A 25713-nucleotide genomic window follows, 5' to 3' on the forward strand; every position below is an offset into this window, starting at 1 on the left:
TCTATTTTTGTTTATAGCGCAAAAAATAAAAACTGCAAAGGTGATCAAATACCACCAAAAGAAAGCTCTATTTGTGGGAAAAAAAGGACGTCAATTTTGTTTGGGAGCCACGTCGCACGACCGCGCAATTGTCAGTTAAAGCAGCACAGTGCCGAATCGCAAAAAGGGGCTTGGTCCTTTGGCTGCAAATTGGTCCGGGGCTTAAGTGGTTAATAATCGTAAACTTACCTGTTCCAGGGTCCAGCGATGCAGGAGAACGAAGCCCTGCTCATCCACCCCTCCGCTCGGTGGCGCCGGCATTGCAACTGTGGGCCACGAGTGGCGCCGCATGTCGTGATTGGCCGCGCAGTCATCTGGGACCTGTCACGTGTCCCAGACGACTGACAGGAAGTAGGGGGCAGAGCTGAGCCCTTCCTGCGCTGAGGGGAAGTGATGTCACCAGCCCAGGCACCGGAGGAGGCAGACTACGAGGGACCCCCTAGCAACAGGCATTTAGAGGCGAGTTAAAAAAAAAAAAATTCCAAATGTTTTTTGGAATTTTAATCCCACTGTTTAAATTTTTTTTTAAGGATGCATATATTTTTTTTTTTTTTTAGGTTTATTTAGCACACTCATGTTTGTGAGATTAATCAGCGCTTGACTGCCGATTTGATATAGGAATATATATCTTATATTCCTGTTTACTAGAAGTTTCCATAGTGCTTGTGGGCATGTGAAGTGCACTTGAAATTGCACTGAACGTGCACTTGGAAGTGCAGTCGCTCTAAATCTGAGGGGTAGATCTGAAATGAGGGGAAGCTCTGCTGATTTTATCATCCAATCATGTGCTAAAATGCTGTTTTTTATTTTCCTTGCATGTCCCCCTCAGATCTACAGCGACTGCACTTCCAAGTGCACTTGCAGTGCAAAGTGGATTTTCCTTTAGTAAATAGCCCCCATAGTGTTACATAACACAGAAACATCCACACATGTAGGACACCCAACATTAGAGGCGATTTATTCTTCCAAAGCAAATGCACATTTGCACCCTGATACTGACTAGTATTCCAGGTTTTCTCTTCTCTTGGCATCATTGGTTGTTAATATGCTGGTGGCTATAAGGTTGTAATAGTGAACAATGAAAACCTGTGGCTTTTGTATAACTAAAAGGAAGGCTTGATCCACCCACTGGCTTGTGTACAATTTTTGGGCAATTTTTAGGCATTCTGCCATGGCATCCCTGAAGAAATCTGAAGGCACCCTGGTTGAAAAAGGCTGCCTTAATCTACCACTGTGCAGATCTTACCTGTCCCAGTTAGACAGCTGGCTCTGACTGGCCTCCATCAGTAAGATGTCATCAATCTCATCCTCGATCCGGAAGGGATGCAGCGATATGGGCTCATCCTCTGGACAGGAATAAGGACCCATATAAGAATGCTGAAGAGCAGCCTCAGCTGTTAGGCGGTCCATTGGGTTGAAGGTCAAAATTTTCTCCAAAAAATTGATAGCTGGGGATTAAAAGCAATGACAACTCTGTAATTCTATATAGAGAAAAGTAATTGCTTCAAACATAATCTAAATTTATTTAAAGTATATCTAAAGCCTATGTTTTGGATGCACCCGTTCCAGTGACAACTGTCTTAAAGCTGAGTTCCACCAAAAAACATATAATCACACACATAGGTTGGACTTGATGGACTTGTGTCTTTTTTCAACCTCGCCTATTATGTAACTATGTAAGTGCTGGTGAACCCCTGGCATGCCACATTTGGCATGTCATTTTTTTGGGGGAGGAGCGGGTACCCAGTTTTTACAGGTACCCAGCTCCCACTTTCTCCCCTGGTGCCGTGGCACTGGAAGGAAGTTCACCTCTCCCCCCTCCCTCCATGCAATCTTCTGTGGACACGTCACAGGTCCCAGAAGATTGCCCGGCCATTCACAGTGCGCAGCGCGCCGGTGAAGCCACAGCCAGGCGTCAACAGTTAGAATGTCGGCGCTGCGGAGAGGAGGGGGAGAAAAGCGAGGCTTCGTGAGCCCACATCACTGGACCGTGGGACAGGTGAGTGTCTGATTATTAAAAGTAAGCAGCTACACTTTTTGTAGCTGCTGACTTTTAAATGGGTGGAACTCTGCTTTAAAAAAGATTTTCTCTCATTTGAAGAGATTTCCTTTTATTTCCTGCTGTGACTCGAGGCCAGAAAGTAGGGGGGAAATTCCTCAACTGACAAAGACAGCAAGAAAAGCCTGGCAGGAGTTTTAACCACTAAATACACCTTCCAAAATTTTAATAAAGTCTTGACGTTTTATAAACGATACAACTGAATTGTTAAGCTATGACTTCTGATTAAGATCAGGCATAACAAAGGGTTAAAAAGTACCTTCGATACTAGATTAACCCTCTTCTGTTGACAGGACCTAGATCATTTGCTGGTGGCACTGTGCTTCCCAGCAAGGAAGGTTCTCTCCCAGCAGCCAGCAGATCCCAGTAATCAGTCTACACCTGATGCTGGCTGCTGGGAGAGTATTTAGTCCCTCTTCTTCTGATACACCTTGCTCCAGTGTTTTGTGTTGCTGCCAGATATTGCTAGCCGTTATCTTGTTCCTGTTCTTTGATCAAGCTCTCTGCCTAGTATCTTTACCCTGAACCCTGCTGACTTGTTTCTACTGCCCCTTGTTCCTTATCCAAGTTTTGGTCTCCCTTTCCTATATGTTCCCTACACCTCCAGGTTTACCCTACTTTCTGGTGTTCCCCATTTGTATATAGTTAATTTAATAATTAGGATTTCTGTTATTCTGTTTGTTATTCGATCGTTTTGGCTGGGTGTTTTGTCACTGGGTTGTTGATTCACTTATATCTTTATGTTTGCTGGTGTTTGGATGCCTTTTATTTTACTATTGTTAAATCTTATGTAGCACTCTTTAGTGTGCTAGTGAGTTTTTGTTTAGAGTAGGCAAATTTGGGTGGGAGTTGGGGCTGGGAGTGGCTCAGTATAGTGCTGGGTGACTCACAGGTGGCATCACTAGGACCTCTTATTCCTTTATAGAATGTTCCAGTGTTTTCTAGAAATAGAGGATGGAGGGAAGGTGAAGCCACCTGGGGTGTTCTGCCCTGACCAATCCCCAACTTGGAACGGCACGGGGCAGGTCTCCTTAAAATACCCAGGGTCTGCCCAGCTGGGGAGGAGCCGTTCGGGTGGAAGAGCTGGAGATGGCTGTCGGGGCCTTTCTGGGGGGAGGGGGTTAACTTCGGCCTGGGCTCAGGTGTGGAAGGGGCCCTCCAAGAATACGTGGAGGTGTCCGGGACAGGAGGCACAGGAGGAGCAAGAGAGGACAGCAGGAGAGAGCACTGTCGGGTAAGTCTCCAGGGAGAGGAACAACTGGGCTGGTGAGTAACATGTACAGACCTGAGAGAACTGAGGAGGCACACCTGAGAGGACTGGCATAATGCAGTATGGGATGGGTGCAGAACCAGAGGAGTGGACTGTGGTGTCATGGGCAGTGGAAAAGGGCAGCTGCAGCCAGGAGAGCTGGCAGGGCCTGAAGATAGGTTACTGGGCTCAGTTAGGACAGCTAGCACCAGGAACTTTCTACTTTTGCTACACTATAGGGGCCCGCAGTCCCTGCCTGCAAAGGGCAGTTGCTAAGGCCTGGCTGAGTCAATGTCAGGCCTAACCACTTTGTGCCAGCTGTGTCTGAAAGCTCAAGTAAGCAAAGTGCTGAAGATCTGAGGAGCGATAGTCTGCAGCATGAGTTGTGCTGGAGTGGAGACTGAAGTGTATATACTGGAGTGTATATAGTTGTCCCAAGCAAGTTCTACAAATTCTACTGGGCATCCCATACTTCCCTTACCCCATCCAAGTTCAATATCACTTAATAAAAACAAACAAAAACAAAGTATGAATGCCGGGCTGGGCAGGGCGACAGCTGGACCACAACACTCAGCAGCTCCTACGGGGGTACCTATACACTTACTTTAAATCTTACTCCTGTATTGAATTGTAATGTAACTGTACTGTCTGCCCTTGTGTTGTAAACAGCTGTGCAAACTGTTGGCGCTATATACAGTATCTCACAAAAGTGAGTACACCCCTCACATTTTTGTAAATATTTTAATTTCATCTTTTCATGTGACAACACTGTAGAAATAACACTTTGCTACAACGTAAAGTAGTGAGTGTACAGCTTGTATATCAGTGTAAATTTCTTGTCCCCTCAAAATAACTCAACACACAGCCATTAATGTCTAAACCGCTGAGCCCCCCCCCCCCCCCAAAAAAAAACCTGCGAGACAAAGGCATAATGAGCTAGTATGCATTGAATACTAGCCCAATATGAAATACCTTAAAACAAAGCTGTTGCAGCAGTCCCTGCACACCTCTGTCATGGCCGACATCTTTCCTGGAGCTTCTCCTGGGTTCGCGGGCTCCAATCACAGCGATGGAGTCGCAATGACGTCACTCCTGCAAATGCGCGCAGGAACCGCCGTTCGCGGCACGGGCACGAAAGGAACAGCACACATAGGCCGTTCCTTCAGAGCGCATTCGCCAGTGATACATGCACTGGTAACATCTCCTAAACTGTACAGGTTTAGGATATACTGTATGTTCAATACCTATAGGTAAGCCTTATTATAGGTAAAAGTTTGCAGAGGAAGTTTACTTCCTCTTTAATGTCTAAACCACTGGCAACAAAAGTGAGTACATTTCAAGTGAAATTTTCAAATTGAGCCCAACTAGCCATTTCCCTCCCCAGTGTCATGTGACTCATTAGTGTTACAAGGTCTCAGGTGTGAATAGGGAGCAGGTGGGTTAAATATAGTGTTATCGCTCTCACTCTCACATTCTGGTCACTGGAAGTTCAACATGGCACTTTATGGCAAAGAACTCTCTGAGGATCTGAAAAAAATAATTGTTGCTCTACATCAGGGATCTCAAACTGGTGGCCCTCCAGCTGTTGCGGAACTCCAAGTCCCATGATGCCTCTGCCCTTGGGAGTCATGCTTGTAACTGTCAGCCTTGCAATGCCTCATGGGATTTGTAGTTTTGCAACAGCTGGAGGACCGCCAGTTTGAGACCCCTGCTCTACATAAAGATGACCTAGGCTAAGAAGATTGCCAAGACCCTGAAGCAGTTTATCAGGACAGGTTCAACTCAGAACAGGCTTCGCCATTATCGACCAAAGAAGTTGAGTGCACGTGCTCAGCGTCATATCCAGATGTTGTCTTTGGGAAATAGACATATGAGTGCTGCCAGCATTGCTGCAGAAGTTAAAGGGGTGGGGGGGTCAGCCAGTCAGTGCTCAGACCATACGCCGCACACTGCATCAAATTGGTCTGCATGGCTGTCATCCCAGAAGGAAGCCTCTGCTAAAGATGATGCACAAGAAAGCCCGTAAACAGTTCGCTGAAGACAAGCAGACTAAGGACATGGATTACTGAAACCATGTCCTGTGGTCTGATGAGACCAAGATAAACTTATATGGTTCAGATGGTGTCAAGCGTGTGTGGCAGCAACCAGGTGAGGAGTACAAAGACAAGTGTGTCTTGTCTACAGTCAAGCATGGTGGTGGGAGTGTCATGGTCTGGGGCTTCACAAGTGCTACCGGCACTGGGGAGCTACAGTTCATTGAGGGAACCATGAATGCCAACATATACTGTGACATACTGAAGCAGAGCATGATCCCCTCCCTTCAGAGACTGGGCCGCAGGGCAGTATTCCAAACGATAACGAACCCAAACACACCTCTAAGAAGACCACTGCCTTATTAAAGAAGCTGGGGGTAAAGGTGATGGACTGGCCAAGCATGTCTCCAGACCTAAACCCTATTGAGCATCTGTGGGGCATCCTCAAATGAAAGGTGGAGGAGCGCAAGGTCTCTAACGTTCACCAGCTCCGTGATGTCGTCATGGAGGAGTGGAAGAGGTCTCCAATGGCAACATGTGAAGCTCTGGTGAACTCCATGCCCAAGAGGATTAAGGCAGTGCTGGAAAATAATGGTGGTCACACAAAATATTGACATTTTGGGCCCAATTTGGACATTTTCACTTAGGGGTGTACTCACTTTTGTTACCAGCAGTTTAGACATTAATGGCTGTGTGTTGAGTTATTTTGAGGGGACAGCAAATTTACACTGTTATACAAGCTGTACACTCACTACTTTACATTGTAGCAAAGTGTCATTTCTTCAGTGTTGTCACATGAAAAGATAGAATAAAATATCTACAAAAATATGAGGGGTGTACTCACTTTTGTGAGATACTGTAAATGCTGTATAATAATAATATATGGTCCCAGTTTCCTGAGTGTAGCTACACAGGTTTGGCCATCTTTTCTGCCGATTCCCGACATCTGTGCTCTCAGGGAACCCAGCAATCCCACAAGCCATGAACAGTTTACGTTAATTTGTTGGATGTCTAGGTTAAAGCTGAAGTCAAAGCCCCTGATCTGTCCTGCTATCAAGGAGCTCCTTGGAGGGCACAGAGGAGGATCCGCCACTGGAAATGGTGGATAATTCAAGAACTGATACAAGCACATTTGGATGTTACTTTTACAGTCTTTAGATGCTTCTTATACCATACCGTCATGCAAAACCCTGGCAATTGTTTCTATTTAAAAAGACTATGCCAACTTGCCCATTGATATGGCACCACCACAACCAGTGATATTTACCTTCTCTATTCTCCTCTGCCATCCAATTCACCTGTTTATCTGGGGGAGCATGTAACCTCCGCTAATTCCTTAGAGCAGCCTTTCTCAACCTTTTTAACACAGAGGAACCCTTCCAATAGTTTTCCGGTCTTGGGGAACCCCTGCTAAAAATTAGAAATCTACAACTCATGATACATTAGTGTGATGGTCAGTGGGAAGAATGGTCCTTACACTTGTGGTCATTGGGAAGAATTACCTCCTTACAGATAATTAAAAAGAGCAATGGTGTCAGTGGGAACTTATCTGAGAGGCAGAAATTGCCCAATGCTGAAGGAACCCCTAGCAACCTCTGGAGGAACCCTAGGTTTCCACAGAACCCTGGTTGAGAATCACTGCCTTAGCCCTTGTACACACGGTTGGACATTCCGACAACAAAATCCAACGGATTTTGTCCGAAACTTGTGTTGCATACACACGGTCGGACAAAGTTGTCGGAAAATCCGATCGTACGTAACGCAATGACGTTATTTCGTTACGACGGGACTACGTTCAGGCTAGTAGCCAATAGCTTTGGTCTAGGAATTTGATCTGAGCATGCGTGGCACTTTGTCCGATTGGAATTCTCTACACACAATCGGACAAAGTCCGATCGGATCATGTTGTCGGAAAGTTTTATAGCCCAGCTCTAAAACTTTGTCCGTCGGATATTCCGACGGAAACAGTCCGATGGAGCCCACACAGTCGGATTATCCGACAACACGGTCCGATCGGACATTTTCCGTCAGAATGTTACAAGGGCTAAGAGGATGCAGTGTTATGGCCTGAACGAGCAATCACCCGGCCTGAATCTTGCCATGTCAGGGAGGGAAGAAGGTTATTAACGCCATGGAGCTTACAAAGACTCTGGGAAGTTGAGTGTCAAGTTTCAAGAAAACATTAAGCATATTATGGGGAAAACCTTTAGGAATATGGGTCTTCAATGTTTCTAGAGCATCTGTGATTGATAAATTAGACTTTAGAGGCAGAGACTGTTTTTTTCTATTGTATGGAGACAAAATGACCCGAGCCCTCACCTTCCAGGTTCATTTCTGGCAGAAGCTTTCTCAGAGGTCTCTTCACTACCCAGGTGGTGTTAACAAATGATGGCATAACTTTAAGAAGTTCTTCTTTGTCTTGCTCATGGACCACAGGGATTGTGTCCAGGATCAGCTGCATCTGCTCCAGCTCATGGCTTCCTACATTTAAAAAAGAAACACAGGGAGAGGTTGCTTTTTGTTTGAAAATACAGTTACACTATATGACCAAAAGTATGTACACCCATTCAAAGTTGAGGTCAGATATTTTAGACAATTGTGATCTCCCAAACTTGTGATAAGAAGTTTGGAGAAGACCGTTTTCTGTTCCAGATTGACTGTTCCCCTGTACTGTTCTCCATAAAGACATGGCTTGATAAGTTTAGTGTATAGGAAATCAAGGGGCCTGCATACAGCGCTGACCTCAGCCCTACCGAACACCTTTGTGATGAACTGGCACAATGATTGTGAGTCGGGTCTTTTCATCCAGCATTAGCCCCTTTTGGCTGAATGGGCAGACATTCTCACAATCACTCCAAAGTCTTTGGAAGCCTTTCAGAAGAGTGGAGGCTGTTATAGTTTGAAAGGGGCAGGGCCAGTGCTTGACTCTTTCGCGCACTAGTAGACAAGACTAACACCACCCCCCCATACTGCCTGCCCGGCCCGGGAAAGGGGGAGCTGGCATTAGTCTTGCCTAGGGCGCAGGTGCCTAAAACAGGGCACTGATTGTCAGAGTAGAGTCACCGGAGCAGTATAAACTTCTCCTCCATCCTGAGACATGGTGCCCACCTCCCCAACTGTCTTCCTACTCCCAGGAGCCTGCTCGGTGTCACCCTCCTCACCTCCTCCTGACCGTCTCTGCAGAAGCCATGATAGATGTCCTCCACGGCTGCTGCTTTCTCTGGAGAGTCATTCAGAGACCCAGCCCTTTGTAGGGTGTAATTCTTCAGCCCCTCGTGTTCCCAGGCCAGGCTAGTAGGTAAATCAGCAGCCATGGCTGGGCCCTCTAGGCAGCAGTGCACCCTAGGCAGCTGCCTAGTGGGAGCCCCCTCTCTGCGAAGGGGGGATCCATATTAATGTGCATGCTTTTGGATTAGGATGTTCAACAATTTTATATACCGTATATACTCGAGTATAGGCCGACCCGAATATAAGCCGAGGCCCCCAATTTACCCCCCAAAAAACTGGCAAACTTATTGACTCGTGTATAAGCCGAGGGTAAGACATGCCTGTCCATCCCTGTGTGTGTGTCCGTCCATCCCTGTGTGTCCGTCCATCCCTGTGTGTCCGTCCATCCCTGTGTGTCCGTCCATCCCTGTGTGTGTGTGTCTCCATCCATCCATCCATCCCTGTGTGTGTGTGTGTATCCGTGTGTGTGTGTGTGTGTGTGTGTGTGTGTGTGTGTGTGTGTGTGTGTGTGTGTCCAGCCTACCTGTGTCCTGAGCCTTTGTCCCGAGCCTCCGTCCCGTGCCGAGCCTCCTTGCCTCCGTGCCTCGCCGCCGTGCCTCGCCGCCGTGCCTCGCCGCCGTGCCTTGCCTCCGGTCCCGTCCCGTCCCGTCCCGTGCCGTGCCGTCCTGTGCCTTGCCTCCGTCCCGTGCCCTCTTCGTTCGTCGGCGGCCATTGTAAAATTCAAAAGCTGCGCCGCCGCCTTCGCCTGTGATAGGCGGAACACTGAATTTCCCAGCAGCCTGTGTTCCGCCTATCACAGACGTCGTATCATCCTCGTCCGTAGTACGAGGATGATACGAAGTCCGTGATAGGCGGAACACAGGCTGCTGGGAAATTCAGTGTTCCGCCTATCACAGGCGAAGGGGGAGCCGGAGGCGCGGCTTTTGAATCAGAATGGCCGCTGTCTGTCTGCTCGACACGCTGATCGAGCGGGCAGACAGCGATGACTCGAGTATAAGCCGAGGGGGGCACTTTCAGCCTCAAAAAAGAGGCTGAAAATCTCGGCTTATACTCGAGTATATACGGTAAGTGTAATCGTCATGTGTCCCCAAGTATAGGGGGCCATACTTCGTAACAACCCCCCCAAAAATACAAATCTGGATGCTAAACCTTAAACTGTCAGCCCTCTGCTCTGAATTTTTTGTTTTTGTGCAGTTTTTTTATGCTCTGAGGGTTTCTACATGAACTGGGGCCAAATAAGGGTCATGTTCCAAACATGATAAGAAACGTACAAGACTACACCCACCATTAATAGTACAAACAAATGGCAACCACCCCAACCTATAACTGGCCTTTGCAGCAAGGAGCACATGGAAGGGCAAGACATTTAAAAAAATAAAATAATTCCCAGCTCACTTACCAGCCAGCCTGCAACAAACTGAATTGTCCTGTGTAACAGCTCACGTTAAAACCAAGGGGTTTCTTTTGCACACGTTTGCAAATACATGCGTAAGCTGCAGAGGCCACATCACAGGACCCCAGTGTACTGCAGTCCTAACTTTATAAATTTTGACAGTCTCGAAGCTGGAGCACATATATAACATCATTATTAGATTAAGGGTAGGTAAGCCTGGAGGGAGCCCACCCCTCCTTAAAGGTATAGGGCCACACTGGACACCCAGCAATAGCACAATGACAGTAAAGGTATCCAGTGCATCCCCTCACCAATTCACATGGGCGTAGCATAAGGGGTTGCAGGGGTTACAATCGCCCCTGCAGCCTGCCTTTCATATTATCATATCCTCCACAAAATCCAGCTCCGATCTGCCCTAGGGCCCCACAGCCACGCTCCAGTACTGAGCTTCTACTTTGTCTTCCACAGTCCACACCCCTGTTCCCATTGGCTGGGGAGAAGCTGTGAGCCATTTCCTGAATGGAGAGGAGCACGAGGTGAAAACAGCCCAGGATGGGGCAATGTCTGTGCTGTGTGCTGGCAACATGGAATGGTAACCAAGCTCAGCAAGGCAAGAGGAGGAGAGTGCCGTTCTGTAGCCACGATGGAACCGATGTCACTGGTAAGGTATGACACTGCTCAGTGTCTCCTAGTCACCATCTGGGATTCTCTGTACCCCCCCACCCAGGGATGTCTACTTACCCCACTTCCCTAACAACTGGAGAAAAGACACACACCTCCGGGAGGTGACCTTCCCTCAACACCTGCCAACACTGACAGAGAAACTTTCAGAAATGGCTAAAACAAATCCCTTAACACTTCTTTGGGGGGCCTGAAGGGCTGCCGGTGTAAAGACATATTCGGCGACCCATCGCAGTTTGCTACAGAAGTGACGTTCCGTCAGCGCCATCTTGCTACACCCCACACTCGTCCACAGTAAAGATACACTAAGAAGGGGGAAAGTGGTCATGTTGTTACACCCACCGCTGTTTTGCATTTTACACGTATTTATAACAGTAAACTGCGTTTATATAGTGAAATACAGGACTTTCTCCTCTGACTGGTTAGATGTTGAATTTTAAAAGCGAACTTCTGTGAGATGAGCAGGGATGCCGCTGCTTTTAAAATTCAACATCTAACTAGTCAGACGGAGTTCTGAATAGTGTATTTAACTATATAAACTCACTTTACTGTTATAAATATGTGTAAAATGCAAAGCTTCGGTGGGTGTAACAAGATGTCCGCTTTCTCCCTTCTTAGCCCCCCGTACACACGGTCGGACATTCCAACGGAAAATGTCTGATCGGACCGTGTTGTCAGATAATCCGACCGCCTGTGGGCTCCATCTGACTTTTTCCGTCGGAATGTCCAACCAACAAAGTTTGAGAGCTGGATATAAAATTTTCCAACATGATCCGATCGGACTTTGTCCGATCATTTGTAGAGAATTTCAATCGGACAAAGTGCCATGCATGCTCAGATCAAATTACAAGACCAAAGCTATTGGCTACTAGCCTGAACGTAGTCCCGTCGTAACGAACGAACGTCATCACGTTCCGAACGATCGGATTTTCCGACAACTTTGTCCGACCGTGTGTATGCAACACCAGTTTCAGACAAAATCCGACGGATTTTGTGGTCGGAATGTCCGATCGTGTGTATGGGGGCTTAGTGTATCCTTACTGTGGAAGAGTGTGGGGTGTAGCAAGATGGCAGCGACGGAACGTCACCTCCGTAGCAAACTGCGATGGGTCGCCGAATATGTCGTTACACAGGCTCCAGATTTTGTGTCACATGGCTTTGCCCTCCCAGATCTAAATTGCCCCCCCCCCCCCCCCAAGCACCCTGACCACCCCCTCCACCCTGCATGCTATGCCCAGCTGCTGAGCTACTTTCCCATTACAGCACTCTATACTGTTCCTCCTCCGCAGGGCTGAAGTCACATTCCTCTACAACGCAGCCAGTTAGCCATGATCTGCACAGGGTGTAACTGTCTACTGCAACTACACTGCTGTTCCGACCAGAGGTCAGAAGGGCAACATAAAGGCCAAATGCACACTGCCAGACTGTGTAAATGAATGTGAATTCAGCCCTATGTAGTGTGTGTGTAGTGGGGGTGGTGCTGTATACAGTGCTGGGATGGGAAAAGAGCTCTGCCAAGTGACTTGCTAGGGGTCCCTGTCCTCTGATTCTTCAGCGGTAATCCCTGTCCTCTGATTCTCCAGCGGTGATCCCTGTCTTCTGATTCTCCAGCGGTGATCCCTGTCCTCTGATTCTCCAGCGGTGATCCCTGTCCTCTGATTCTCCAGCGGTGATCCCTGTCCTCTGATTCTCCAGCGGTGATCCCTGTCCGCTGATGTAAAGAGGAACTCTGGGAACTCAAAGCCACTTTAAGTATCTTGGTGTTCGGTGGATGTATCTGCATGCACGTTGGAAGCATTGGGGGGGCAGGTCAACTTTTGCATTAGGGCCCACAAGCTTCAAGCTACGCCTCTGCCAATTCACCAACAGTGCAACCACCTCAACCTATAACTGGCCTTTGCAGAAAAGGACGATGCATGTCAAAAACAACTAAAAAATTCCCAGCTCACTTACCAGCCAGCCTGCAACAAACCGAATTACCCTGTCTAACAGTTCACATTAAAACCCAAGAGGTTTAGTTTGCACATATTTACACCCACCACCATACTAAAGTGGACCTAATCTCAATTGTTAAAGTTTTAATATTAGAATTAATAATTAATAATAATTAATAATATATTAAAGAAAGAAAAAACAATGTGACACAGAACAACAAAGTTACATTCTACAGGCAGAACATTTTTGGTAATTTAATTACATTCCAATTGTGATTCCCGAAAGTTGACTATATTTAAGAAGATCAAGAATATTTTTTCCCAGCTTTCCCTTATGTTGGGTATAGCAGGGGCGGACTGACAATTCATGGGGCCCCCGGGCAATAGGATATTATGGGGACACACAGTATACATACAGTATACACAGACACACAATATTCACACACAGTATGCACACACAGAATACACACACACACACTGAAAAGGTACTGGAGAGGCGGGGCAGCTATAATCTTGGGATTTTTTTAAAAAACACAGATTTTTACATACTATCCCTGGTTTTATTGAGGCTGGAAACCCTGATGGGGCCCCTTAGTGGCATGGGGCCCTTGGGCAGTGCCCGAGTACCCGAATGGTCAGTCCGCCCCTGGGGTATAGTTATGCCATCACAGACAAAAGTTAGTGTATCAAATATGATGTGAAGGTTAACTTTTTTGCTTAGCTGTATCAATGAACTGTGAGGAACAAGAAAAGAATATCTACATCTGCGCTGAAGCTATCCCTTTTCAGCCAGTAATGAGCCATGGGGGAGTTAATTATCCTGCAGTGGAAAACTACACGCGGCACGCCAATTAGGAAAGCGGAGAACGAGTGTTTGAGGCTTATTTAATGATCCAGCATACCAGAGAGAAAAAGCTATAACAATTGTATAAACCTGCCAGAGATGAATCAAAGAAATTGGAAATATTTTTTATATCATGGGAATTTTAAACAGACCAGGCCGAGAACAGGCCAAATTTGTATGTGCACCATATTCACTTTATATAGGCTTTTCATTTTTTAAATATATGTTTGAAAAAAAAAAAAAAACAGAAATTCCTCCATTTACCTATCCATTACCCAAGAAGATCTTTGCTGTGGGGCTGCTGGGTGCTGCACAGGCTATTCACTGAAAGTCCCCCAGCAAGTATACACATATGCCTTCGACCATCCCATTTATTCCAATGGGGAGCATGTTAATTGTTGAGGCCAACAATTGATGAGCTTCTCAAAGTAAGAGTAAAAGCCCTATCAGGTTGTTTCATTCTGTGCCCCACTGCGGAAGTTTTTCTTCACTTACTGTGCTGGAAACACAACAGGAAATGAAATAAAAAGGTCTCCAAAGTTAAAAGAAAAGTATGGGCTTTGAAACAAAAAAAACCTTGATCCGATGCTGCATCTGTCCCCATGCTGACGCTAGGACTGAGAATTAAGCGATCAAACACTGCTCATCGCTCAGTTATCCCCTTTGTTCTAAGCAGAGAGCCGGGACAGTCAGTCTCCAGCCCTCTACTCTGCCCCCTCCAGTGCTCACTGGAGTGCTGGGCTGTGGAGGGGGGCGGGAGGGGCTTAGGTTTACGGCGAATCGCTGAGAGGCTGAACCAGGTGCCAGTCCAGGCTTCTGGGTGGATCCCCACCATATGGTCAGGATCTTTTCAGAGCCTGGACCGGCTTTGTGATGTCAGCTGAGTACAGCCAAAAAAGCTTTGGTTGTACTTCTCTTTTAAGAGAATTCCCATCTTAGGGAGTTTTCATATTAACAAGTGTCCCCATTGGAGGCTTCTCCCGAACGTCTTGCTCAAAATTTTTAGGATTTCCCTTCACTTTCTGTCCCAGTGACATTGGTCACTGGGACAAAGCGCAGGGTGTACCTCCCCAGAGGGGACATAGTCAGCAATACAAACCTAACAAGAAGGTCTAAGCCCTTGTACACACGGTCGGACAATCCGACAACAAAATCCGTCAGATTTTGTCAGACGGTTTTTGTCCAAAACTGGTGTTGCATACACACGGTCGGACAAAGTTGTCGGAAAATCCGATCATTCGTAACGTGATGACGTTATTTCGTTACAACGGGACTACGTTCAGGCTAGTAGCCAATAGCTTTGGTCTAGGAATTTGACCTGAGCATGCGTGGCACTTTGTCCAATCAGAATTCTCTACACACAATCGGACAAAGTCCGATCGGATCATGTTGTCGGAAAATTTTATAGCCCAGCTCTAAAACTTTGTTGGTCTGATATTCCGACGGAAACAGTCTGATGGAGCCCACACATGATCGGATTATCTGACAACACGGTCGATCTGACATTTTCCGCCGGAATGTCCGACCGTGTGTACAAGGGATAACACTACCTTGCTCTATCCAAAATAAGAACAAAAAAAAAACACTTTTTTTTATACATGTTAAAGTACATTTGTCCTTTAACTTTATGAAATTATAGTTAAAGTAGTATTAAAGCCTCCTCTTTTTTTACATTAAAGTATTTAGGGTTGATTTGCTAAAACTGGAGAGTGCAAAATCTGGTGCAGCTCTACAGGGAAACCAATCAGCTTCAAGGTTTGTATCAAAGCTTAAAGCGGAACTTTACCCTACCCCCTTTAAAAAAAAAATTCCCCCTGACTACCTGATGTTCTGCACAGGAAGGATATCCTTCTGTGCTGCAGGCTCCACCCCCCCCCAGCTCCCCTTTTTCTGACCTGAGCCCGATCCAATCCAATCCAGCAATGTGCACAAGAGCAGTGTCTCTTACCACTGTCCCCCTCCTCATTGGGCAGATTGATAGCAGCGGGAGCCATTGGCTCCCACTGCTGTCAATTACATGCTGTGCCGAGAGAATAGGGGCAGGGCTGAGCCACCCACTCCATGTCAATAGACATGGACAGAGGGGCTCGGGAGCGAGCACGCATGGGTTCCCCCGTGGAAAAAGGTTTTTCATGGAGGCACTAGGTGTGGGGGAGGAGCCTGGAATGCGGGTGGGGAGACCCCAGAAGAAGAGGTTCAGGGCTGATCTGTGCAAATCCATTGCACGGAGCAGGTAAGTATAGCATCTTTGTTATTTAAAAAAAAATAAAGCTTTAATGTCGCTTTAAGCTGCAAAGGCAATTAAAAAAATGTTTAAGTTGTCAATAGAGCAAGAGGTGAGGGGAAATCTTGGAATGGAAACACATGTTCTTCAGACAACTCTAAAATGGGAATTCTGTTCACGTTGGAGAGGTTTGCTATTGTGTCTCAAGGACAGGAAGTAATGCCGCGTACACACGACCGGACTTTCCGGCAGAAAAGGTCAGATGGAATCATTCTGTCGGACATTCCGATCGTGTGCGTGCGCTTCATCTGACTTTTTCTTTCAAAAATTCTGACGGACCTAGAAATAGAACATGTTTCAAATCTTTCCGCCGGAACCAGTTCTTATCGAGAAAACCGCTTGTCTGTGTGCTGTTCTGACGGACCAAAAACGACACAAGGGCAGCTATTGGTTACTGGCTATTGAATTTCCCTTTTCTAGTCCCGTCGTACGTCATCGGGCTCTAAACGATCGGACTTTGGTGTGATCGTGTGTAGGCAAGTCCGTTTCGTCGGAACTCTGTCGGAACTCCGCCAAAAAGTCCTTCGGAGTTCAGTCCGACGAGAAGTCGTGTGTACGCGGCATCAATGAAATCTTCTGAGTGGGACACAGTCAGCAAACAATAACTTGAAAGGGGTGTAAACCGTTTCCTACCCTAAAACTACACCAAAATGTTTTGTCGTTATATACACCTTAGCTAAGCTCAAGGGCCTTAACATTTAAAGATGATCACTAGAAGGTCACAACAATAACTTGTAATGATAGCATTCTTGTTTTTGCCATCTCTTGGGAAAGACGACCTCAGGTGGAGGTTTTACGCGAAGCTGGCGAGATTCCATACCGTGGTTCAGGTTGCAAATTGGCTGCAGGCAGATTTATTGTGCGCCTGGTATAAGATACAACATAAGCAGAATTTACAGCCGTAGGTAACCCAAGAAACAAAAGCCAAAAACAAATCCGAGCCTTTTTGGCCCTAACTGTAAAATCCCTTTCTATCTCGTGGTCCTTCTTCGGATCCTCCAAACAGTAGTTCTTACTTGCTAAAGCTACAGATACATTACCTCTCTGGAGCAACATGCTTTGGCTTCCCCAAGGTTTAACAGACTGAGAGATTCTTCTGAAGACATCTGCCTCCTCTGACATAGCAGTGGGCAAAAATTCTCTGTGGCTACTCTTTTCAAAGGGGCGTAACTATATTTCATGGGCCCTCGTAGCAAAGTTTGGATGAGTCCTCAGAAAGCTCTTTTTGTGACCCCTAGAAATGTCAATTGGGACAATACTGTGATTGATCCTAAAATGTGTCTAAGGGCTGGCCCACCACCAGATGCAGTCCAGTGCGTTTTTATTCTGCATCAAAAACACATGGACAGTGTTTAACATGTATGGCCTAGTTTACATCAGTGCAGTCAACAAAAGTGGAACATGTTGCATTTTTTTCTGTATGGAATGCATCTGGAACTAAGTAACTATGAATGTTAAGCAATCTAGGTCTTCATAGCTGGGGACCAGGAGGCAAGTTTCTTTGGAATCTGGTTACCTTGCGCACTGCACAACTATTGGTAGCCAATGTGATTTCCAGAACACTGCACAGTCACAGGGATCAATTTAGAGTCTGTACTCACATATTCCCAGGATAGTTGCCACCTGCCAGCTTCCTCCAGACACTGTCTAGTGCAGGGGTCTCAAACTGGCGGTCCTCCAGCTGTTGCAAAACTACAAGTCCCATGAGGCATTGCAAGACTTGGCAGTTACAAGCATGACTCCCTTTAGGCACAGGCATGATGGGACTTGTAGTTCCACAACAGCTGGAGGGCCACCAGTTTGAGACCCCTGGTCTAGTGAGTGAGACGGTCCTTCTTCAGACCCTAATCCTTGTGGTGATGTCCTGCAATCAGCTTCTCAGGATATCCATCCAGGCCCTTAGCCCAGACACTGCTGAGGGCTCCAGAACACCTACAAAATCCATGTGCTACCAAGGGCAGTAGTGATGGACGAACTTCCGACGGGACGTTTCGCGAACGCGAAATGCGAACGGACCCAAACGTTCGCGAAACCGAACGTTCGCCGCGGGCCCCATTGACTTCAATGGGAGGCGAACTTTGCAAACCTTCATGTCGAATTTGCGGCCACGTGGTAATTATTAGGGGGTAAAACGTAGTCCCACCATCTGGACAATGACATAATACATGTATGAGGTGAATTTGGGATCGATAACTACAAGCATTTTTATTTTATTTGGGAAATTGTTCTAACAATTCAGGACTATGGAGCTAATGAAGGCAATGGAGGAGAGGGAAGGTCAGGGACCAGGGTAGGCAAAGAAGAGGGTGCAGGAGATGATCACCAGCAGCGTGACATACCGGAATGACACATGCACCGTGATAGAGGCATCTGACAGCAGCACCGTAATACAGAGCACTGACAGCAGCACCGTGACATACAGCGCTGACAGCAGCACCGTGACATACAGCGCTGACAGCAGCACCGTGACATACAGCGCTGACAGCAGCACCGTGACATACAGCGCTGACAGCAGCACCGTGACATACAGCGCTGACAGCAGCACCGTGACATACAGCGCTGACAGCAGCACCGTGACATACAGCGCTGACAGCAGCACCGTGACATACAGCGCTGACAGCAGCACCGTGACATACAGCGCTGACAGCAGCACCGTGACATACAGCGCTGACAGCAGCACCGTGACATACAGCGCTGACAGCAGCACCGTGACATACAGCGCTGACAGCAGCACCGTGACATACAGCGCTGACAGCAGCACCGTGACATACAGCACTGACAGCAGCACCGTAAGCAGCCCCAGGAGGAAGTCAGCACAGCACAGGGATGGTGTGATCCCCTCATAATAAGAACCCCCAGGAGGAAGTCAGCACAGCACAGGGATAGTGTGATCCCTTCATAATAAGAACCCCCAGGAGGAAGTCAGCACAGCACAGGGATATCATAAGCAGCCCCAGTAGAAATATGACACCGCTCAACCTCTTCAAAGAGGAGGGTAGGGGCATATAGTACGGTGTGCTTTTTTGGGTCAAGGAAGTGAGCCAAATGAATTAAGAAGGTCTGTGTGCTTGATTAAAAAAATAGTTTATAGACATATACATGGTCTACTGGTCACATGTGTTGAATTCCTCCGAGATCCATGCCTCATTCATTTTTAGAAATGTGAGGTAGTTAACACTGTGGTGAGCTAGGCGAGTACGCTTATCGGTCACAATCCCCCCTGCTGCGCTGAACGTCCTTTCGGACAGGACACTGGATGAGGGGCAAGCCAACAGTTCGATTGCAAATTGGGCAAGCTCTGGCCAGAGGTCAAGCCTGCCCACCCAGTAGTCTAGGGGTTCATCACTCCTCAGAGCGTCCACATCGGCCGTTAACCCAATGTAGTCGGACACCTGACGGTCTAGGCGTTCCCTGATGCTGGATCCGGATGACACCTGTCGATGGGTCGGCTGAAAGAATGACCTCATATCCGAAGTCACCAACACATCTTCAAACCGGCCTCTTCTTGCAGGCGCTGTTGGATTGGTACCCGCAAATCCTTCTCTGGGAGTGGGAATTGCTCCTCTGCCAGCGCACGCAAAAGCAGAATGCAGCATTTCTCGAAGCAAGGCCTGGAAGTGCTGCATTCTGACAGCCCTCTGCGACGGCGGTAACATTTCCGCCATTTTGTGTTTGTACCGGGGGTCTAAGTACGTTGCCACCCAGTACTGGTCCTTGACCCTCATGCTTTTTATACGGGGGTCCCTATTAAAACACTGGAGCATGAAGGCCCCCATTTGCACTAAAGTGGAAGCGGTGTGGTGGCCTGGCTCCTGCTCATCATCCAGGATAATGTCGTCCTCTTCATTCTCCTCTCCCCATCCTCGCACAACAGGGATCCCAGAAAGGTTTAAAGCATGCTCTTCTTGCTCCTGCTCATCCGCCCCGGCACCATCCTCCTCTGACTCCTCATCAGACTCCTGTTGTTGACTTGTCTCAGATAGAGTAGCCCCCCCTGGGAATTCATCCAGCATTGCGACTTCCTCATCTTCCCGCTCCTGCTCCTCCACAGCCTGATCAATGACACGACGCAATGCACGCTCCAGAAAGAAGGCATAAGGTACCATGTCACTGATGGCGCCATGGCTGCGACTGACCAGTTTGGTGATCTCCTCAAATGGCCGCAGAAGTCTGCATGTGTCGCGCATGAGCAGCCACTGGCGCGGTGAAAAAAAACCCAGCTCCCCAGAACCGTTTCTTTCGCAGAGTTCATACAGGTAGACGTTAACTGCACGTTTCTGCTGGAGCAGCCTATCAAGCATATAGAAGGTTGAGTTCCATCGCGTCGGGCAATCGCAAATAAGACGTCTGACCGGCAGATGGTGTCGCCGCTGAATGTCAGCAAGGCGAGCCATGGCCGTGTAAGATCTTCTGAAATGGGCCGAGATTTTCCTTGCCTGCCGCAAGATGTCCTGGACCCCAGGGTATTTGACAAGGAATCGCTGCACGACCAAGTTTAAGACGTGTGCCATGCACGGCACGTGCGTGATTTTGCCCTGTTTCAATGCGCTAAGCAGATTGGCACCGTTGTCACACACCACTTTACCAACTGTCAAATTGAGCGGTGTTAGCCACTCATCTGCCTGTGAACGCAAAGCTGAAAGGAGTGCCGGGCCAGTGTGGCTCTTTGCTTCCAGGCACAACAGACGCAGCACGGCATGGCAACGTCTCACCTGGCATGTGGAATAGGTTCTGGGGAGCTTGGGCGGTGCAGTGGAAGAGACGCTAGCAGTGGAAAAGGAGGAGGCAGCTGAGGAGGAGAGGGAGGAGGATGGAGTAGGAGGAGGAGAAGAAGAGTCAGGCCTGCATGCAATCCGTGGCGGTAAAACCAAATCTACACGGGTGCCACGGGTTACATGCTTGACGGCCGTCAGAAGGTTCACCCAGTGGGCAGTAAAACTGATATACCTTCCCTGCCCGTGTTTGCTAGACCACGTGTCTGTGGTCAGATGTATCTTGGCACCGACACTGTGTGCCAGAGATACATTCACTTGCCGCTGAACATGGCCATATAGCTCTGGGATGCCCTTCTCTGAGAAATACTTCCTTCCTGGGACCTTCCATTGTGGTGTTCCAATGGCCACAAATTTGCGAAAGGCCTCCGAGTCCACCAGTTTATATGGCAGTAGTTGGCGGGCTATGAGTTCTGACAAGCCAGCCGCCAACCGTTGGGCAAGAGGGTTATCCGGCGTCATCATTTTTTTACGCTCAAACATTAGGCCCACGGAAGCCTGCCTTTTTGCAGAAAAATGTGAGCTTGGCGTGATGGAAGGTGGAGTGGAGGACAATTGTGAGGAGAGAGGAGAAGGAGAAGTAGAAGACGAGGCTGGACGGTGAGAGCCTGCAGTGTGGCTTTGTGTGTTCCGTTGCTCCCACTGGGCTCGGTGATGGCTGCTCATGTGCCTTCTTAAGGCGGTCGTCCCTAGGTGAGTATTGGGCTTACCGCGACTAACGCGTTGACTGCAAAGATTGCAGATGGCAACGCTATTGTCAGCAGCGGACACGTTAAAAAAAGCCCACACTGCGGAGCCATGTGCCGGTGTCCTGGGAGCGCCAGATGTGACCGTACATGGTCGATGACTCGCTCCTGATACATTTGCAGTCTGCTTTGTCCCTGCTGTGCAATGTAAGTCATTGCTGCTTCTCCTCCCTATCTGCTGGTCCATATCTCCCTCTGAACTCCCCTCCTCTTCCTCTCTTGTGGGCACCCACGTGACATCACTAGACACGTCATCATCAACGTCACCTTCCCCACCGCTATAAGTAGAGATCTCGGAGTAGGCAGCAACACCGGGGACCAACCTCCTCCTTGGGCTGATCTGGGTACTGGCGTCAGACTGCTGAGTAGCGCTTGTTGCTACCTCCTCTTCCTGATCCAATACCAAGAGTGGCTGCGCATCAGAAATGTCCTCTTGATATGGATCGGAAAATAATTCCAGTGACTCAAGCGGAAGGTATGTGGTGGTGGTGGTGGTGGTCGTGTTGTTGGTGGTAGTGTCTTTGGGGGTGCACATAGCAGAGAGTGAAGAAGAGGGTGCAGATCGAGAGGATGAGGAGGGTGCAGAAGAGTAAGGCTGAGCGAGCCACTCAACCAAGTCTGGTGCATCCTTTAAAGTAATTGAACGCACCTTCTGCAACTTCCCACTTTGGCTCAAGCCTGTTGCTCCTGCCCTACCCCTACCACCCCTGCGGAAGGGCCTGCCTCTTCCTCTGCCTGTCATTTTTTAAATGACCCTGTGACAAAACTCTTAGTCCCTATACCGATGAAGGACTGCTGCAGTATAGGGCAGCGGTCAGCAGTGGTGCACGTCAACCCTATCTATTGTGGACCTATAGCGGTCCTTACAGAACAGCAGACTGTACCGCACTCAAGCCTATGTACCGTAGCACCCTATACCAAGTTACCAGTCCTTATAAGAACTTTTGTGGACCAAGCAGGTTGTGTATTAGTGTTTAGCAGACTGTACGTCAGTCCCTATACCGCTGAAGGACTGCTGCAGTATAGGGCAGCGGTCAGCAGTGGTGCACGTCAACCCTATCTATTGTGGACCGATAGCGGTCCTTACAGAACAGCAGACTGTACCGCACTCAAGCCTATGTACCGTAGCACCCTATACCAAGTTACCAGTCCTTATAAGAACTTTTGTGGACCAAGCAGGTTGTGTATTAGTGTTTAGCAGACTGTACGTCAGTCCCTATACCGCTGAAGGACTGCTGCAGTATAGGGCAGCGGTCAGCAGTGGTGCACGTCAACCCTATCTATTGTGGACCGATAGCGGTCCTTACAGAACAGCAGACTGTACCGCACTCAAGCCTATGTACCGTAGCACCCTATACCAAGTTACCAGTCCTTATAAGAACTTTTGTGGAACAAGCAGGTTGTGTGTTAGTGATTAGCAGACTGTACGTCAGTCCCTATACCGCTGAAGGACTGCTGCAGTATAGGGCAGCGGTCAGCAGTGGTGCACGTCAACCCTATCTATTGTGGACCGATAGCGGTCCTTACAGAACAGCAGACTGTACCGCACTCAAGCCTATGTACCGTAGCACCCTATACCAAGTTACCAGTCCTTATAAGAACTTTTGTGGACCAAGCAGGTTGTGTATTAGTGTTTAGCAGACTGTACGTCAGTCCCTATACCGCTGAAGGACTGCTGCAGTATAGGGCAGCGGTCAGCAGTGGTGCACGTCAACCCTATCTATTGTGGACCGATAGCGGTCCTTACAGAACAGCAGACTGTACCGCACTCAAGCCTATGTACCGTAGCACCCTATACCAAGTTACCAGTCCTTATAAGAACTTTTGTGGAACAAGCAGGTTGTGTGTTAGTGATTAGCAGACTGTACGTCAGTCCCTATACCGCTGAAGGACTGCTGCAGTATAGGTGAGCGGTCAGCAGTGGTGCACGTCAACCCTATCTATTGTGGACCGATAGCGGTCCTTACAGAACAGCAGACTGTACCGCACTCAAGCCTATGTACCGTAGCACCCTATACCAAGTTACCAGTCCTTATAAGAACTTTTGTGGACCAAGCAGGTTGTGTATTAGTGTTTAGCAGACTGTACGTCAGTCCCTATACCGCTGAAGGACTGCTGCAGTATAGGGCAGCGGTCAGCAGTGGTGCACGTCAACCCTATCTATTGTGGACCGATAGCGGTCCTTACAGAACAGCAGACTGTACCGCACTCAAGCCTATGTACCGTAGCACCCTATACCAAGTTACCAGTCCTTATAAGAACTTTTGTGGAACAAGCAGGTTGTGTGTTAGTGATTAGCAGACTGTACGTCAGTCCCTATACCGCTGAAGGACTGCTGCAGTATAGGTGAGCGGTCAGCAGTGGTGCACGTCAACCCTATCTATTGTGGACCGATAGCGGTCCTTACAGAACAGCAGACTGTACCGCACTCAAGCCTATGTACCGTAGCACCCTATACCAAGTTACCAGTCCTTATAAGAACTTTTGTGGACCAAGCAGGTTGTGTATTAGTGTTTAGCAGACTGTACGTCAGTCCCTATACCGCTGAAGGACTGCTGCAGTATAGGGCAGCGGTCAGCAGTGGTGCACGTCAACCCTATCTATTGTGGACCGATAGCGGTCCTTACAGAACAGCAGACTGTACCGCACTCAAGCCTATGTACCGTAGCACCCTATACCAAGTTACCAGTCCTTATAAGAACTTTTGTGGAACAAGCAGGTTGTGTGTTAGTGATTAGCAGACTGTACGTCAGTCCCTATACCGCTGAAGGACTGCTGCAGTATAGGTGAGCGGTCAGCAGTGGTGCACGTCAACCCTATCTATTGTGGACCGATAGCGGTCCTTACAGAACAGCAGACTGTACCGCACTCAAGCCTATGTACCGTAGCACCCTATACCAAGTTACCAGTCCTTATAAGAACTTTTGTGGACCAAGCAGGTTGTGTATTAGTGTTTAGCAGACTGTACGTCAGTCCCTATACCGCTGAAGGACTGCTGCAGTATAGGGCAGCGGTCAGCAGTGGTGCACGTCAACCCTATCTATTGTGGACCGATAGCGGTCCTTACAGAACAGCAGACTGTACCGCACTCAAGCCTATGTACCGTAGCACCCTATACCAAGTTACCAGTCCTTATAAGAACTTTTGTGGAACAAGCAGGTTGTGTGTTAGTGATTAGCAGACTGTACGTCAGTCCCTATACCGCTGAAGGACTGCTGCAGTATAGGGCAGCGGTCAGCAGTGGTGCACGTCAACCCTATCTATTGTGGACCGATAGCGGTCCTTACAGAACAGCAGACTGTACCGCACTCAAGCCTATGTACCGTAGCACCCTATACCAAGTTACCAGTCCTTATAAGAACTTTTGTGGAACAAGCAGGTTGTGTGTTAGTGATTAGCAGACTGTACGTCAGTCCCTATACCGCTGAAGGACTGCTGCAGTATAGGTGAGCGGTCAGCAGTGGTGCACGTCAACCCTATCTATTGTGGACCGATAGCGGTCCTTACAGAACAGCAGACTGTACCGCACTCAAGCCTATGTACCGTAGCACCCTATACCAAGTTACCAGTCCTTATAAGAACTTTTGTGGACCAAGCAGGTTGTGTATTAGTGTTTAGCAGACTGTACGTCAGTCCCTATACCGCTGAAGGACTGCTGCAGTATAGGGCAGCGGTCAGCAGTGGTGCACGTCAACCCTATCTATTGTGGACCGATAGCGGTCCTTACAGAACAGCAGACTGTACCGCACTCAAGCCTATGTACCGTAGCACCCTATACCAAGTTACCAGTCCTTATAAGAACTTTTGTGGAACAAGCAGGTTGTGTGTTAGTGATTAGCAGACTGTACGTCAGTCCCTATACCGCTGAAGGACTGCTGCAGTATAGGTGAGCGGTCAGCAGTGGTGCACGTCAACCCTATCTATTGTGGACCGATAGCGGTCCTTACAGAACAGCAGACTGTACCGCACTCAAGCCTATGTACCGTAGCACCCTATACCAAGTTACCAGTCCTTATAAGAACTTTTGTGGAACAAGTGAGTTGTGAATGTTTAGCAGACTGCAGCAGAAGGGCAGCAGTCAAGTATAATATCCTTTCTATATTTGGAAGAAAGAATATTATACATGTACAAGCCTATTACTGTACCACTGATACCAGTCCTGAAAAGAACCTTTGTGGAACTAATAATAACAGCAAGTCTTTAAAATTACCCTCACTGCCTGACAACACTGCTTCCTTCCTGTCCCTATACAAATTGGCAAAAAAAGAGAACGATTAGTGGTTACTGGAACAGCTCTTTTGTGGACCTTGATAGTAACAGCTAATGATGATGATGATGATGATGATGATGAAAGACTAATCTGGCTGTCCCTGTAGCATACACCGTCCTTTCCCTTTCTCTAAACTAACAAAAGACACTCAGGCTGCTGCAAGAATCAGCAGCACAGCAAA

The 25713-nt window shown here is 47.9% G+C and overlaps 1 protein-coding gene across 1 annotated transcript in view; it reads right to left on the minus strand.

Moving 5' to 3' along the window:
• Positions 1-25713, minus strand: part of MAPK4 (mitogen-activated protein kinase 4) — a 205849-nt gene that overhangs the window by 12721 nt on the left and 167415 nt on the right. The window contains exons 4-5 of the mRNA XM_077463005.1: positions 7700-7861; positions 1286-1487 (exon numbers count right to left, since the gene is read on the minus strand). Of these exons, the coding sequence (XP_077319131.1) occupies positions 1286-1487; positions 7700-7861 (364 nt within the window). The remainder of the gene's footprint in view (positions 1-1285; positions 1488-7699; positions 7862-25713) is intronic.

The sequence above is a fragment of the Lithobates pipiens genome, unplaced genomic scaffold (genome assembly GCF_037356315.1).
Source record: "Lithobates pipiens isolate NorthernLeopardFrog02 unplaced genomic scaffold, aLitPip1_a1.2 Scaffold_3, whole genome shotgun sequence".
Taxonomy (NCBI): Eukaryota; Metazoa; Chordata; class Amphibia; order Anura; family Ranidae; genus Lithobates; species Lithobates pipiens.